At 45.1% G+C, this 17,702-nt stretch overlaps 1 protein-coding gene across 1 annotated transcript; it reads right to left on the bottom strand.

Annotated features, from left to right (window-relative positions):
* Positions 1–8,457: 8,457 nt before the first annotated feature.
* On the bottom strand, positions 8,458–8,835 carry LOC131166502 (uncharacterized). The gene has a single exon (XM_058125100.1). It carries the CDS (start codon positions 8,833–8,835, stop codon positions 8,458–8,460), a length of 378 nt encoding a protein of 125 aa, XP_057981083.1.
* Positions 8,836–17,702: the final 8,867 nt, after the last annotated feature.

Raw genomic sequence — 17,702 nt, 5'->3', positions numbered from 1 at the left:
CTTTTTTCCACCACTTCATTATTGCCTAATTTGCATGTAACTATATTCTCTCTCTCACACACACAAAAGAATGCCTAAGTAAGAGGAAGGCTTTTAGGAAGGTTAAATGCAACAGTAGAATAGTGTTATGTCACTTATCTTTGCTTGTATTCCCAGTCCCTACTTATAGGGGCCTGAGTTGACCGCTGGTTAGCTCGGATTTATTGCGTGGGGGCGCGAATCGCTCTTCGGCCATAAATGCGTGCGCCTATTACTCGGTTTTTAAGGGCGTCTGCGTGAATCTCTCCTTCTCTTTATTAGGTCAGAGCTAATCACTCGTCAGAAAGTCAGACTTGGAGAAAGTATGAGACAGGCGTTGACCTGCCCTTATTAGCATGATTTATTATGGGCATATCAGTTGTCCCCCCCTCAGTTTCAAATTTCTTGGTAGAATTTTGAATCATTACTTGTGTTTGCATCTTTCGGTTTTAATACTTCCTCGTCTTCCCTTTTTTTTTTTTTTTTTTGTGGTAGAATACTTGAGTAGCTCGTGCCCACTGTTTGCGCCGAGCTGTTTTGTGCAGAGCTGTTTCGTCCAAGCTGTTTGGGCCGAGCTCTTTTGACCGAGCTCTTTGAAGCAGGACCCGTGCCGAGCTGTTTCTACCGAGCTGTTCGGGCGGAGCTCCTCGAGGAAGGATTCATGCCGAGCTGTTTCTGCCGAGCTATTCGGAGAAGGATTCGTGCCGAGCTTCTTTTTTCCGAGCTCTTTGAAGCAGGACTCGTGCCGAGCTGTTTCTGCCATTCTGTTAGGGGAAGGATTCGTGCCGAGCTCTTTTGTCCGAGCTCTTTGAAGCAGGACTCGTGCCGAGCTGTTTTCTGCCGAGCTGTTCGGGGAAGGATTCGTGTCGAGCTGTTTTCTGACAAGCTGTTCGGGCCGAGCTCTTCGAGGAAGCATTCGCTTCGAGTCGTTTCTGCCGAGCTGTTCGGGGAAGGATTCGTGCCGAGCTCTTTTGTCCGAGCTCTCTGAAGCAGGACTCGTGCCGAGCTGTTTTCTGCCGAGCTATTCAGGGAAGGATTCGTGCCGAGCTCTTTTGTCCGAGCTCTTTGAAGCAGGACTCGTGCCGAGCTATTTTCTGCCGAGCTGTTCGGGCCGAGCTCTTCGAGGAAGCATTCGTGTCGAGATGTTTCTGCCGTGCTGTTAGGGGAAGGATTCGTGCCGAGCTCTTTTGTCCGAGTTCTTTGAAGCAGGACTCGTGCCGAGCTGTTTCTTCTGAGCTTTTTGAACAATCAGGCCGAGCTGACCAACCTACTCGGCTGTGCGACATTACAAATAATGCTCGTTGCTTGGGCTTTCCGCGTAATGAGTCGTGCTCATCTGTTGGGTTGTTCTGGCCTCATGAGTCGTGCTCATCCGCTTGGGCCATCCTTCTGATGAGTCGTGCTCATCTGTTGGGTTGTTCTGGCCTCACGAGTTGTGCTCGTCAGTTTGGGCCATTCTTCTGATGAGTCGTGCTCATCTGTTGGGTTGTTCTGACCTCACGAGTCGTGCTCGTCAGCTTGGGCCATCCTCCTGATGAGTCGTGCTCATCTGTTGGTTGGTCTGGCCTCACGAGTCGTGCTCGTCATTTTGGGCCTTGCGCCGATGAGTCGTGCTCATTTGTTGGGTCGTCCTTCGCGCTTTCCCGTGGCACTTGCACGCTTCTGTCCTGCGAGAGATATCAAGAAGCAGGTATTAAATGCGTCCTACCTCGGAAAGTGGGTTGGAGGAAAGCATTATTGATGGCCATCCGTCTGTCGCTGTGTCCGAGGCAACTTGGTGTTTCCGAAGTGGCGTTTGTCCTCAGGAAGCCTCGTCTGTGCATTTGTCAGAGATTTTCTGTTTCCTATGCCTCCCTCGAGACGCAATCCTTCTCGTAAATGAAAATTCTTGAGATTCCCGCCACAGGGATTCGTGCCCTCCTCTCTATATAAAGGCCAGTGGACTCCTTCATTCCGCACTCGTCTTCATTCCAAGAGGACTGCTTACTTCTCTACTTTTCTCCATTCCACAAGTCCCTTATTTGGTGCTAGGTATGCTTTCCTTTCTATAGTATTTTTGTCTTGTTGTTCTTCATGTTCTTCATTGTTCTTGCGCTAGCTTTGTATGTTTGATCTTGTCTTGTAAGATTGCCTTGTTGTTTGTGTGAAATTTTACTGTCTTGATCTGTGTTGGCCTCCTTTCTTCTTGATCTTTGCTGTTGCTTGCTCCGCTTGACCCTTAGGTCTAGGTAGTGTTTCCTTCAGGCTTGTTTTTTCTATGGAGACGTCCTCACAGCCCTTTAGGGTACCTACAACAGTTCGGAGCGCTCGTTGTGAGCTCTCCTCGTCTGACCTGCAGAATGCCCGTTATTTCTTTGCTGTACCATCGAATATCACTGTTAGGTTACCCTCTGCTACTGAGTCAGCTCTTGACCAAAAATCCGAGGAGCTCTGCCTCTATACCGATTATCTAGACTTGGGTCTTAGGCTCCCATTTTCCCCTTTTGTTTCTAACGTACTACGTTTTTACCGCATAGCACCATCACAACTCGTTCCGAACTCTTATCTTTCGCTCACCTGTTTTGCTGTGCTCCTGCTCCGCTTGGGCCATCAGCCTACCGTCCCACTTTTTGGAAGTTGCTTCCAAATGCGGTCTCATTATGCAGAGAAGGAGCTGTATTATTTCAACTCTCTACCAGGTTATAAACTCTTCTCACCAGGCGTTCTTCCATCCATAATTGGAAGACCCGTTACTTCTTTGTCTCGGGAGAGTTGAATTACAACGGATCCTTTGTCTGGTCTTCTCCTCTTGATGGTAACGTTGTTATCTTTCCCCACCCTCTTTTTCAGGGCTTACAAGTAGGTTATCCGTCTAACCCATTTTTTCTCCTTTCACCCCTTTTTCCTTTGTAGTTCGGGTGCGCCATCTCCTCCCCAGACTTTCCCCCGAAAAGCAAGCCACCCTGAAAGAACTTCGTACACTCGGTGAACGGGGTATTATCCCTCATGAGGAGCTGCTCCAGGAGCGTGTCCTTGTGCAATGGGGAATCAGCCCCGTTTCCTCAAGTCATTCTCTCCCCTGATTTTGTGTATGTGTACGTTCAGGTGTTATCTTTACTGTGGGTGTTCTTACTCCACTTCTCTTTTGTACTCGCAGATATGGACTTCACCAGGTATGAATCGCTCATGGGAGAAGCTAGAAAGCAAAGGGTGAGTAGGAGTAGGAAGAAGAGAAGAGAAGTCGAAGGAGAATCCTCTCAAAGGGAAGCCCCTGCAGTAGGTGATTCCGGCGCCCTTACTGACGAGGTCCATGCTGCTCCTCCTACGCACTCGCAGGCTCAAGTGGAAGCCATTTTTCACGAGCCGACCCATTCTGCGTCTGCTCTCCGTCGTGCTGTGCATGCTGAGGACTTTGTGCAGGCCCAGTGTACCCTTCCTGACGCTCTCTCGGCGAAAATCCGCCATACTTCGTACCAGGTGTCTACTTTACTTGCTTTATGATATAATTTTATTTTTTTTTGACTTATGCCTGCTCTTGCTAACTGCTCCATACTTTGCATTTTTCCATAGCTGGCGACGATGGCTCTAGCCCAGGAGGAGAAAGTCGCGGAGATGTATCGCCAGACACTGGATGCACGGGAAAAATATGTCCTCGCTCAGAACGAACTACACGAGGCCGAGCTCCGCGAGCAGGCTTTGAAGGCAGAGATCGATCGCCTTCGTAGGGAGGAACTTCCTGCCCGAGAAGCTACTGCTGCTGCTTCTGCTTCCCGAACTGCAGTGAAGAAATACAAGGACTCCAACCAATTTGTTATTGACACCTCTAAAGCTTACCGAGTTGGATTCAGGAGGTGTCGTGATCAAGTAAGGACTAAACATCCCGAGATCCCTCTTGATGGTGTAAGCTCTCATGGCTATGGCGAAGAGAGTCCCGAGTCTGCGGAGGATCTGGAAGAGGATGAAGAAGGGGAGGAGGAGGAAGCTGGAAAAGGGAGCAAAGCAAATTAGTTTGTAGGAACAGAATATGTATTTTGAATTTTTCATCCTTTATTGATGTAGTGCAACTTTTGTAAGCGACACTTTTATTACAGCGCTGCAAGAAGCGGTTTTTTAAGAATAGTATTTCTTTAACATTTCAGAGTTCCATGTGTTCTTAACTTCTTTTCCCCCTACATCTTCCAACTTGTATGTTCCGGGTTTTATTTCTGTTGTGACCTTGTCTGGGCCCTCCCAGTTAGGCTTTAACTTGTGCGACCCCTGCTCGGACGGGTTGTTTCGCCTCTTCCTCAGGACTAAATCTCCTGAATGGAAATTCCTTATTTTGACGCGGTTGTTGTAGTACTTTGCTACCCTCTGCTGGTACGCTGCAACTTTTAAACTCGCCTGATCCTGTCTCTCTTCCAGTAGGTCTATTTCTGACCTGAGCTCCTCACTGTTGGTCTGCTCGTTAAAGTATTTCCTTCGCCAAGAGGGTATGCCCACCTCTGCTGGGATGACTGCTTCTGCGCCGAAGACAAGCATGAACGGGGTTTCCCCTGTTGCTGCTCTCTTGGTGGTGTGGTACGCCCATATAAAGGAAGGGAGCTCCTCTGTCCATCTGCCTTGCATGGATTCGAGTCGGGTCCTCAGTCCGTGCAGAATCGTCCGATTCATGTTCTCTACTTGTCCATTGCTCTGGGGGTGCGCCACTAACGCGAAGAGAAGCTTAATAGATAGGTCCGAACAGAACTTTTTGAAGTGCTCGTTGTCGAACTGCTTCCCGTGGTCTGTAACTATCGCTAAGGGAATACCATAGCGGCAAACTAATGAGGTCCACACGAAGCGTGTAATATTCCGCTCTGTTATGGTGGCTAGGAGTTCGGCCTCTACCCACTTAGTGAAATAATCTATTGCTACCAACAAGAATTTTTTCTGGCTAGTCGTCTGTGGAAGAGGTCCAAAGATATCTATCCCCCACTGAGCAAAAGGGCAGGGACTGGTTAGAGGAGAGAGTAGACTTGAGGGGGCGCGTGGTACAATTGCGCACCTTTGACATCTGTCACATTTTTTTACGAGCTCAACCGCGTCCTTCCTCATTGTGGGCCAGTAAAATCCTTGTTGCATAGCTTTGTGGGCTAGAGCCTTACTGGCAAGGTGGTTTCCGCATACTCCTTCGTGGATTTCTCGTAGTATGTATTCCCCCTCGTCTTTGCTTAAACATCGGAGGTAGGGCAGTGTAAGGGATCGCCTGTAGAGCTCCCGTCCCATCAACGTATATCTTGCCGCTTTCTTCCTCACCTTTTGAGCCTCCTTATTATCTCTTGGTAAGGATCCGTCCTGGAGGTATAGGAATAAGGACGCTTTCCAATCGTCCTTGCTGAATTCGGACGCCACTGAGTTAATTTTGTCCCCCTCGTATGAGGGTTTTCCTATGCGTTCAAGATAGATAGTGTCTTTCCATTCCGAACCGGTTGCCGAGGCTAATTTCGCCAGTGCGTCCGCCTTTTTATTTTCTTCTCAGGGTACGTGTTCTATGTCGAACTGGATGAATGCCTCTATGTATTCTCTTGCCTTGGAGAGATATTTCTTCATTCTTGGATCCCTAGCTTCGAACTCTCCTTTGAGTTGGTCTTCCACCAGCTGGGAATCACTCAGTACTTTGATCTGTGCCACCCCTAATGCTTCCGCCAATCGCAGGCCGGCTAACAGGGCTTCGTACTCCACTTCGTTGTTGGTTGCTGTGAACTCCAATTTTAGGGCGAAGAGAGTTTCATTGCCCTCCAGGTCAGAAAGGATGAACCCGGCTCCCCCTCCAGCAGCATTAGAGGACCCATCAACGTGCAGTGTCCACTCCTCCGACTTGGTGGATGACTCGGGGAGCCTTTCTGCTGTAAAATCCGCGAGTACCTGAGCCTTGACCGCGGGCCTCGGTTGATACTGTATGTCGAATTCACTTAATTCTACCGACCACCTCGTCATTCTCCCCGAACTCTCCGGTTGCTGTAGAATTTGTCTCATGGGCAGGTTTGTTAACACGACAACCCTATGGGCTTGAAAATAGGGTCTTAATTTGCGCGCTGCACAAATGATGGAGAAGGCGGCTTTTTCCACCGTACAATAGTTCTTCTCAGCGCCACTTAACACCTTACTTGTGTAATATATAGGCTGGTGCTTTCTACCCTCTTCCCGGACCAAGACCGAGCTGACGACATTCTCTGTGGAAGCTATGTACAGATAGAGGTCTTCCCCATTCTTTGCTTTTGTCAAGAGAGGAGGGGATCCGAGGTATTGCTTAAGCTGCTCGAAGGCTACCTCCTGATCTTCCCCCCATTCGAATCATCCCTTCTTCCGCAGTGCTCTAAAGAAAGGTAAGCCTTTATCGCCTGAGCAGGAGATAAATCTACTGAGGGAGGCTATCCTTCCGGTCAGAACTTGTATCTCCTTTTTAGTCCTTGGAGCTTCCATCTCCAGCAGCGCTCGTATTTTATCCGAATTTGCTTCTATACCTCTGTGAGTCACCATAAAGCCCAGGAATTTACCTGCAGAAACGCCAAACACACACTTCGAGGGATTCAACCTCATGTGGTACCGGCGGAGGAGCTTGAACGTTTCCCTCAGGTCTTTACAATGTTGCCCTGCTTCCATGCTTTTCACCAACATATCGTCCACGTAAGCTTCCATTGTCTTTCCGAGCTGTTCTTTAAAAATCTTGTTCACTAGCCTCTGATATGTGGCCCCCGCATTTTTTAAGCCGAAGGGCATCACCTGGTAACAATATAAACCCCTTTCGGTGACGAAAGAAGTTTTTTCCTCATCTGCGGGACTCATAGGGATTTGGTTGTACCCTGAGTAAGCGTCCATGAAGCTGAGGAGCTCGTGTCCCGAGGTCGAATCCACTAGCTGATCAATTCAAGGGAGAGGAAAGCTGTCCTTTGGGCACGCTTTATTCAAGTCCGTGAAGTCTATGCAGGTGCGCCATTTTCCATTGGGCTTTCTGACCAGGACCACATTGCTCAGCCACTCGGGGTAGTCCACTTCTCGGATGAAGTTGGCCTGCAACAGTTTCGTCACCTCTTCGTCAATTATTTTGATCCGTTCCATCGCGAAGCTCCTTTTTTCTGTTTTACAAGTCGGTGGTTGGGGTTGACCTGCAACCTGTGCTCTATCACAGCAGGGTCGATGCCGGGCATTTCTGCAGCCGACCATGCGAACAAATCAGAGAATTCGTCCAAGAGTTCAGTCAACTCTACTTTCAAAGTATCGGGCAAGTGATTCCCGATCTGTACACTTCTCTCCTGGTGGCCTTGTAGTGGCATGTGTTTGATATCTTCGTGTAATGTACTGATCTAGGGATACTCTCCTCTGACTTCCAGGTCTTCCACCATTAGAGCTTCTTTGGCCTCCATCTTCCCTTTCAAGGCCATTACATAGCAACTCCGGGCAGCGGCCTGATCTCCTTTGGCATATCCTATTCCTTGTGATATAGGGAACTTAACTTTGAGGTGGTATGTTGATGTTACCGCTCGAACTGCGTTAAGGAATGGACGACCCAAGATGACATTGTACACCGAAGGTCGGTCAACCACCAGGAACTCTGTCAACGTTGTTACCTGCTGCGGGATCGTCTCTATTGTCACTGGTAACGTGATGGTTCCCAAGGGGTGAACAGTGTCTCCCCCAAATCCTACCAAAGGGGTCGAGACGGGCTTCAATCGTTCCTTGCCGATCTTCATCCCTATCAAGACCGACCAGAACATGATGTTGGCCGAGCTCCCATTGTCTACCAGTATACGCCTAACCATGTAATTGGCTACGAGTAGGGAGAGCACTAGTGCGTCATCATGCGGTTGCTGCACTCCCTCTTCATCTCCGCTGTCAAAGGTTATGGCGTCACCTTTCTTGTTTCGTTTGCTACTGGTTTCCCCCTTTTCTATCGTCAGCACCTGTTTAGCATATCTTTTGCGTGCACTTCCACTATCTCCTCCACTGGCGGATCCTCCGAAGATCACCGCAATTTCCCCGATAGCTTGCTCTTCCTTCTCTTTTGCGCCGTGCCTCCTCTGCTCGATTGATTCCCTTTGTGAATTTTCTTTCTTGACAGATGTCCCCTTCTTATTAGGACTTCGATTTCTTTCTTTAGCTGAATGCATTCTTCTGTGTCGTGGCCGTGATCCCTATGGAATGCGCAGAACTTGGACATGTTCCGCTTATGTAGAGGCGTTCACATAGGTTCGGGCCATGAGACGTAGTCCTTCTTTTTGATCTGCATCAGCAACTCTGAGCGCGGTACATTTAGAGGTGTGTAGGTGGAGAACTTGTTGTGCTGTCCTCTACTCTTTTGACCTGTTTGCAGCGCACTAGTTTCGTGCCTTTTGTAGGTCTATACGCGTCTCCAGATTCTCTACCGTTGTTTCTCCTTTTCCGCTCTAGACGATTTCCTCTCGTGTCCATCATCTCCTCTAGGTTTATGTATTTCTCTGCTCAAATCATTAACTCCCCCATGTCTACTGGAGGTTTTTTTCCAAGGGAGTATAAGAAACTTCCGGGTTGGAGAGCCGTTGTCAGGGCGGCCAAGGCTACCCCCATATCCAAGTTGCAGATTTCTAGGGTCGCTGTGTTGAAACGGTGCATGAAGTTCTTTAAAGTCTCCCGGTCCCCTTGCACCATACTCATTAGATGGCCTGTTGTTTTGGCAACTCTCCGGCTACTAAGGAAATGGCCGATGAACATTTGCTCCGTCCCTTGGAAGGAACCAACAGATCCTGGTCGAAGAGTTCGATACCAGTCTCTGGTGGTACCCTTAAGGGTGGTAGCAAACGCTCGGCACATGATGGCGTCCGGAGCTCCTTGCAGCTGCATTAACATTTTGAAATTTTCCAGGTGATCAATGGGGTCAGACAAACCTTCGTATCTATCAAAGGTGGGCATCTTGAATCTGCTGGGCAATGGAGCTTCCATGATCTCTTTGCTGAACGGAGATTCCGCGCACTTTAGGGATGTTTCCCCATGGTAGGGCCTGGTTCTGCCCTCTTTCATCATCTTCTCTATGTAATCTATCTTCTTTATTCTTTCCTCGAGCTCGGTGGATCTTTGTTGGTTGACATCCACGCTATTTGCATCTTCTACCTTCTTGCTGGGTTGAGTTTTCTCTTCTTTCTCCCTTAGTTCGTCAGCTTGTTTGTCTGCGCTGGGTTTCTTTTGCGGTTGGGGAAGGACGTGCCCCTCTTGACTCTTCTGTTGTAAGAGTTGGTTAAGCATGTCCTTCATTTCCTTCTGGAAGGCAAGGAACTCCTCCCTACTGACACCATATGAATCGGAGGTCCATTGAATGGATTGGGATGGTTCTTTGTTATCAGGGAAGGAGGTGGAATTGCGTGAGGTTGGCATTGCTTGAATGTTTGAAAGTCAAGAGCAAGATAATATCGCCTCCTAAAAGTAACTTCCCACAGACGGCGCCAACTGTTGCGGGGTAAAAAAATGGTTGGGATGCTCCTTCGACTCTCGTTGACCTGAAAGAAGAAAAGAACAAAGGCTTGGAGGACCCGGGGTGTACTCCGGGGGATCACTCCGATGCCTAAGTAAGAGGAAGGCTTTTAGGAAGGTTAAATGCAACAGTAGAATAGTGTTATGTCACTTACCTTTGCTTGTATTCCCAGTCCCTACTTATAGGGGCTTGAGTTGACCGCTGGTTGGCTCGGATTTATTGCGTGGGGGCGCGAATTGCTCTTCGGCCATAAGTGCGTGCGCCTATTACTCGGTTTTTAAGGGCGTCGGCGTGAATCTCTCCTTCTCTTTATTAGGTCGGAGCTAATCACTCGTCAGAAAGTCAGACTTGGAGAAAGTATGAGACAGGCGTTGACCTGCCCTTATTAGCGTGATTTATTATGGGCATATCAAAAATGGCTTCACAAAATTTGAGAAAATTTTCTTACTATTTGAAAATATTTTTGTATTATCTAATTTTCATTAAATTAATTTTTTATACACATTTTAGATTCATAAGATAAATATATTTTTATAAATAAGATGATTTACTGAATCCATACTTCTATTAGATATAAGGATATTTTTGTTCATAAAATAATTTAAAATTGCATCTTTTAGAAATTTGTGTATATATATAATTTTCATATATATATGCACGCATATTATGCATATCATTTTTGTTGTATACTTTTTTCCACCACTTCATTATTGCCTAATTTGCATTTAACTATATTCTCTCTCTCACACACACAAAAGAAGTTGCATTACTTAATTAATGATTGAATGTTTTTTTATTTTTTATTTTTTTTATCTCTAAATCTAAAAGTCAATTCTTAAAATTTACACGAGACTCTTAAATTATATTATAATTCAGCAATCCTAATCACGAGCATAACATAATAAGGTGATTAGTTCTTTTCATTTTATGAAAAAACTTTATGCAAACTTTAAAAATCTATTTCATCATTTTATATGCTTCTTACAAAAATATATGGTAAGACTGCGTACTATAGGCCCATTGTGGTCCGTCCCTTTTTCAAACTCCACATACACCAGAGTTTTGTACACCGATGTAAGGATTTGATTAAATTAGATTTTTAGGAATGTTTTGTAACTAAGTTAAATTATAGGGATTTGGTTAAATGGAGATTTTGGGGAAATATTCTCAGGATTAAATTAACTTGCAAGATTTGATTATATTAGGTTTTTGGAAATATTCATGGAATTAAGTTAAACTGTGGGGATTTGATCATATTGATGTTTTTTTAAAATTTGTTAGGAATTTGTTGACCCTATGGGTCATACCCTTATTTGATTATGACAAATACGGTATTTAATGGTTTGATGAGTTTGTGTGCAGGACCGATCGAACTTATAATATGGTGCACACACACGACACATGAAGTGAAGACCTGAAGACCTTATTTATGTTGTATTGTAATTTAATCATTCATTTGGGTCTGTAATAGTAATTAGGAGAACATGGTCTATAATAATTAATGTCTTACCTGTACGAAAGGATCGATAAGCTCAAGATCATAGATGGACTTTAGGGAACACTCTTCGGTCGACCGACACTGGATTTTTTCTGTGTCTTGAAAAAGGCTTAGAAATGACCTTATGACACTCACTCATGCATATATATAAATGTTCATTTAAATAGAGTGTTTGCATGCTTAAATGGGACAAAAATGCTTTAAATGGGTACTTTCGGTCGACCGTACTTCACAATACAAATACTCATGGTCGATCGAACCCGGACCTGGTTAACTGTTTGACCACAATACGGTCGACCGAACCGTTATAGTTCAAAATCCTCGGTCGACCAAAACCCTCCCGGGTCAAAGTTTGACCACCCGGTCGACCGAACCAAGTAGTTCATAAGGCCCTGGTCGACCGAAACCCACTAGGGTCAAAAGTTTGACCATCTGGTCGACCGACCCTTTTTGTACTCCAACTACCTGGTCGACCGAGGGACCTCGGGAGATGCCCCAACGGTCTGGTCGACCGAACCATTTAGTTCAAAATCTCCCGGTCAACCGAACCGCGCTAATTTGAAAAATCGCCTATCCCGATCGACTGACCATTTAGTTCATTTTTCTCCTAGTCGACCGAACCTAGAAAAATTGCCCTTGACACATATATATGGTCGACCGAGCCTTCAGTTCAAAATCCTGCTGGTCGACCGAACCGTTTGAGTCCTGGTCGACCGAAACATTTCTGGTCGACCGGACTTCTCGGGTTGCCCCTTAATTTTTACCGTGGTTAATATTTTTAAACGGGGTTAACTTGGTTAAAATATAATAAAACTTTCCTAATAATCTCATATGTGTCCTTAACGGTTATATTTTAAGGGTAGTCTATATATACCCCCTCATTTGGAATAATTAGGAAGAGATTAGAAAATATAATTAGCCAAAATCCTCTCAATCTCAAAAAGCCCATATTTCATATTCAAGCTTTAAACTCCTACTCTTACTCATTAATATTGCAAATACCTCCTTGTAAGAGTATTCTTGTGCTTATCTCACCTAACTTAAACTCTCTTTTGGTTGTTTTATTTGTGATCTATATTTCATAGAGAGTAAGCTACAAGTTCTCCTAGGTGGCTTCATAAATAAGCCTTCCATAGGAAAACTTCCTTGGGCTTCTGAGTTTTACATTTTCATTGCGATACTCAAGAATTCATATTGAGTTTTGGTTGCGAAAAATATTTTACAAATCGTTTTTCAAATATCTCTTGTGATTTATCTTGAGAAAAATATTTTGAGATATTTGCTTGTGTGCTGAAGATCTTTGTTACTATACTTTTTGATTGAGAATATCTTCTTAATACAAAGATCAAATAAATATTTTTGCAAACCATCTTTGAATATTTCTTGTGGTTTATATTGAGAAATATTATTTGTTGAGATATTTGAAGTGTGTTTGTGATCTTGGTTTGTGCATTGTGACTGAAATACTATTTTGACACAAAGATCATACCATTTACACTCTCACGCACTGATTGTTATATTTGCATAAATATTTGAGAGTAAACACTTAGACTATATCGAGCTTATCAAATCCTATCTTTTGGTAGTGTATTGATTATATAGTGCGTAACTGGGTACATATCTGCTTTACACGAAAGCACAATCACTGTACCATTTGATTGTATTTCAAATCCATTGTATTTTCAGGCACAGGCCTGAAGAGGGAGACTAGCGCTGGAATAGTCCCGGATTGGCTTAGACCCAGTTAGGAAAGCTAGGTGCATCGTCCTGTTAAGGCGTGTAGGTTGAGGTAAGCCCCACTAATTGACCTGGTTAAGGTTGAGGTCAGCCCTGTGTTAATTTGACCTGGTTGTAAACGGTGTCACTCCACCTTTAAGTGAGCCATTAGTGGAATCTTCTAGCTTGCGAGTTAGAGGCGGGGACGTAGGCACTGTTGGCCGAACCTCGATAACATATCGTGCGTGTTCACTTACATTTCTGCAATTTACTTACTGCACGTGTATGTTATATTGTGAATGATTAGGTTTACATTTGCATAAACAAACCCTAGGTTAAGTAATACTGTTTATCTGGTTTAACCTAGGCAATAAATTTTAAATATCCAATTCACCCCCCCTCTTGGGATTGCACCAAAGCTAACAGAATTAAATTTAAATATGGGAAGTGGATCATACCCACGTTAGTTTTTAGAATTTAACCGGTTAATGGAAGCGTGTGAGCCTATGAATGTTAAAAATAATTATAATTCTGGGGGTTGAGTTGATTGAATTGGGGAAAATGTGATTTAAGGATTTTGAGCTTCGTACGTCACGGGCGGGGGTTTAGAGATTTTTAGCAAGCCTCTCAATAAGCAAGCAAGGGGAATAAATTATAACAGTTATTTTTGAAATTACTAGTTAAGTAAATATGTGAAAATGAAATATGATATTTTCCTTGTGAATATTGTATTGTGAATATCAGACGAAATTGTGTGGCACAAGGAATGTGAATAATATTTTATTCTAGGATTGTGTGTAACGCCCCAACCTGGGTTTGTCAGGGAGCACTACTTCTCTCCTCCTCCACCTGGACCAAACAACAAGGGGCGGGCCTTATTGGACTAATGACTGGCCCCACAAACCAACACGTGTTCTTTTTAGTGTGTTTTGTCCTCACTCACACACTTCCTGAGAAAACTTCCCAAGTGGTCACCCATCCCAAGATTGCTCCAAGTCAAGCACGCTTAACTATGAAGTTCTTATGTGAAAGCTCCTGAAAAGAAAGGTGCACCTTATTGATATGGGTAGTAACATCTAATCTTTTTAAGTTTTTTCATCCATGGGGTATCACATTATGTGTTAACAGGTAAGCCCGAAAGCTGTTCCCATCCCTGTCAGGATGAGTGAATTTGAGGTCTAGTTCTGTAGGCTAGATGCAGGACTTCCGTGGTTGTTTGTGTGATTTTATTTGGGTGAGGATTTCAGGAAATTCATTGTAAACTATCGTCGGGTTGGGTATCTAGGTTGCAGGATTGAACCTTGAATTGAGATCAGGAGAGATGAATTGATTAGGAGAAAATATTATAGGAGTTGGATGATATGTATAGAGAAGAAGGAAGTTTGAGTTAAGTTACATGCTTTTCAGGATGGACCCTGGCGGCAGTAGTGCCCACGCCAATGGGAGTGAGGGTGTGGACCCTCAGGCGCTGCGGGTAGCGATTCAAATGCAGTATTACGCAGCGTAGCACAGCAGGTTATGGCAGAAATTGCCAGGAGTTCGAGGGAACAAGGTGGTCCATCGGCAGGCCATGGTAGTTCTATAGAGAAGTTCATTAAGATGAGTCCTCCAGCTCTCTCAGGAGGGACAGATCCTGCAATTGCTAAGAACTGGGTCCAGGAGATGGAGAAGATATTTGCAGTATTGCAGTGTTCGGAGGAGCAGAAGGTGTTGTTTGCCACCTATAGACTGATTGGGGAGGCCGAGAGATGGTGGTCGGCAATGAGACTTTTAGAGCAGCAAAGGACTACACTTGTGGAGATGACATGGGAGCGGTTCAAGGAGATTTTCTTTGATAGATATTTTCCAGCCTCTTCCAGGGAGGCTAAGATTGCAGAGTTCCTGGATTTGAAATAGGGACAGCTGTCGGTACAGCAGTACGCGACGAGGTTCATTGAGTTATCCCGCTTTGCCCCGTACATTTTTCTAGACGAGGCGAAGAAGGTTCAGTAGTTTGAAAGAGGTTTGAAAAGGGAGATATACAGGCAGGTATCGATTCTGAAGTTACAAGATTTTGCTGAGCTAGTGGACAGAGCCACTATAGCCGAGATTGGTGATCGGTTGGAGGCTGAGGAGCATAGGCAGAAGAAGAGGTCTACCCCTTCTGGTTCCCAGCAGGGGGGTGGACGTGGTACATAGAAGAGAGGTGGTTATTATAGAGACCGGAGACAGGAGACCAGGCATCGTAGTTTCCAGGGTGCACAGCCATCTCCAGCTTGCCTATCTGGTGGGAAGAGGCACTTGGGGGAGTGTCGTGCTGGGCGAGGTGTCTGCTACAGGTGTGGGGAGCCAGGACATATGATGAGGGAGTGTCCGACACAAACTGGTATGACTCCTGCTCCTAGACCTGCACGAGGAGGTCACCAGGCACCACGAGGAGGCCAGTAGAGGAATACGGCCCCAACCAGAGTTTTTGCTTTGACGCCGGGCAATGCTGAGGCGGCTGGTGATGTGGTGACAGGTACTGTTAGTATGTTTTCATTTAAAGTTATTGCACTTTTTGATTCTGGTGCCACACATTCATTTGTGTCCTTGGAGTGTGTAAAATTATGTGGAGCAGAAATGTAATTATTAGATGTTGAGTTATTAGTGGCTACACCGACCGGGTCAGCAGTGAGATGTAGTAGGGTACTCAGTGGTTGTCCAGTTGATGTTCAGGGGAAAATATTATCTGCTGATTTGGTGGTGTTAGATATGCACGGGTTTGACATTATCTTTGGCATGGATTGGCTAGCGGCTAATTCTGCTATTATAGACTGCCGTGCTAGAGAAGTGATATTCAAACCTCCAGGGAAACTAGAATTTAGATTTATAGGGTCACGTGTACAGTCCTTACCTCAGATGGTCTCCGCAGTTCAGGCGAGGAGACTGCTTCAGAATGGCTATTTGGGATTCGTGGATTTTGTAAAGGAGATGTCAGAAAATGAATTGAAACTTATTAACACGCCTGTGGTGAGAGAATTTAAAGAAGTATTTCCAGATGAGTTACCAGGTTTGCCGCCTGATCGTGAAGTAGATTTTTCTATTGATCTTCTTCCAGGTACAGCGCCGATTTTTAAAGCACCGTACCGAATGGCGCCGACAGAGTTGGCATGATTGAAAGACCAATTGCAAGACTTACTTGATAAAGGCTTCATACGGCCTAGTGTATCTCCGTGGGGAGCTCCAGTGTTGTTTGTAAAGAAGAAAGACGGGTCTATGAGGATGTGCATAGATTACAGAGAGATTAATAAAGTGACTATCAAGAACAAGTATCCTCTACCCCATATAGATGACTTGTTTGATCAGCTCCAGGGTACACGGGTGTATTCGAAGATTGATCTCAGGTCGGGTTACCATCAGGTGAAGGTGAGAGCAGACGATGTATCAAATACGGCCTTCAGGATCAGGTATGGGCATTACGAGTTTCTTGTTATGCCATTTGGTTTGACGAATGCTCCTGCGGTGTTTATGGACTTAATGAATAGAGTCTTCCACCAATACTTAGACCAGTTCGTAGTTGTTTTTATTGATGATGTACTAGTCTATTCAAGGAGCTATGAGGAGCATGAGATACACTTGAGGGGGGTTTTACAGATGCTTAGGGAGAAGAAGTTGTATGCCAAGTTCAGTAAATGTGATTTTTGGCTCGAGAAAGTGGGGTTTTTGGGGCATGTCATCTCAGGAGACAGAATTTCTGTAGACCCAAATAAGATTGAGGCGGTGGTGAACTGGGCTAGACCGAGGAACGTTCAGGAGATTAGGAGTTTCTTGGGGTTAGCCGGTTACTATCGTCGTTTTGTCGAGGGATTCTCAACTTTATTAAGGCTTTTGACACGACTTACCAGGAAGAACGCCAAATTTGAGTGGGACGACAGCTGTGAGCAGAGCTTTCAGGAGCTGAAGCAGAGATTAGTCACAGCGCCGGTATTGATCATCCCATTAGGGGGTGAGGGTTATACCATATACAGTGATGCATCCTTAAAGGGACTTGGCTGTGTGTTGATACAGTATGGCAGGGTAGTAGCGTATGCATCCAGACAGTTGAAAGAGTACGAAAAGAACTACCCTACCCACGATATTGAGCTAGCTGCAGTAGCACACGCACTGAAAATTTGGAGGCATTACCAATATGGCGAGCAGTGTGAGATTTTCTCTGACCACAAGAGTTTGAAATATTTCTTCACGCAGAAGGAATTGAATATGAGACAGAGAAGGTGGTTAGAGCTGCTTAAAGATTTTGATTGTACCATCAGTTATCACCCGGGGAAAGCAAACGTGGTAGCTGATGCACTGAGCAAGAAGTCTGGAGTATCAGCGTTAGCAACTATGGAGATCCAACATCCGATCATGATGGACCTGGAGAGACTTGGCATTGAGTTGATGGAGAGTAACACCCCAATATGTATTGCCAGCTTAGTAGTACAGCCTACTCTGCAGAAAAGAATTAAAGCCGCCCAGAAGAAAGATCCAGAGTTAGCGGAGGTGATAGACAGAGTACAGAGTGGTCAAGGAGAGGAATTCTGCATCTTAGATGACGGAGCTTTGCGGTTTCGTTCCAGACTATGTGTTCCTGCAGATGCTGACATTAGGAGGACGATTTTAGAGGAGGCTCACAGGTCTTTGTACACGGTTCATCCCGGCAGTACGAAAATGTACAGGGATCTGCGAGAGTTTTACTAGTGGAGCGGAATGAAAAGAGAGATTGCTGAGTATGTAACCCAGTGTTTGACGTGCCTGCAGGTAAAGGCTGAGCACCAAAGGCCAGCAGGGCAGTTGCAGCCATTATTTATCCCAGAGTGGAAGTGGGATCATATTTCTATGGACTTTGTTTTAGGGCTGCCGATGGCATTACATGGGCAGAATGCCATTTGGGTGATTGTTGACCGATTGATGAAGACCACCCACTTCATTCCTATCAAGATCAGCTATTCCCTCAGCCGTTTAGCAGAGATTTACATTCAGGAGATAGTTCGTTCTCATGGGGTGCCTATATCCATTGTGTCAGAT

Source organism: Malania oleifera, chromosome 10 (genome assembly GCF_029873635.1).
Source record: "Malania oleifera isolate guangnan ecotype guangnan chromosome 10, ASM2987363v1, whole genome shotgun sequence".
Classification (NCBI taxonomy): Eukaryota; Viridiplantae; Streptophyta; class Magnoliopsida; order Santalales; family Ximeniaceae; genus Malania; species Malania oleifera.
Note: the sequence above shows the minus strand (reverse complement) of the source record. Positions and strands in the feature narration are given on the sequence as shown.

What these genes read in the sequence shown, in the direction of transcription:
- LOC131166502 (XM_058125100.1), bottom strand. Translation starts at nt 8,835, where the DNA reads ATGCAGCTGCAAGGAGCTCCGGACGCCATCATGTGCCGAGCGTTTGCT.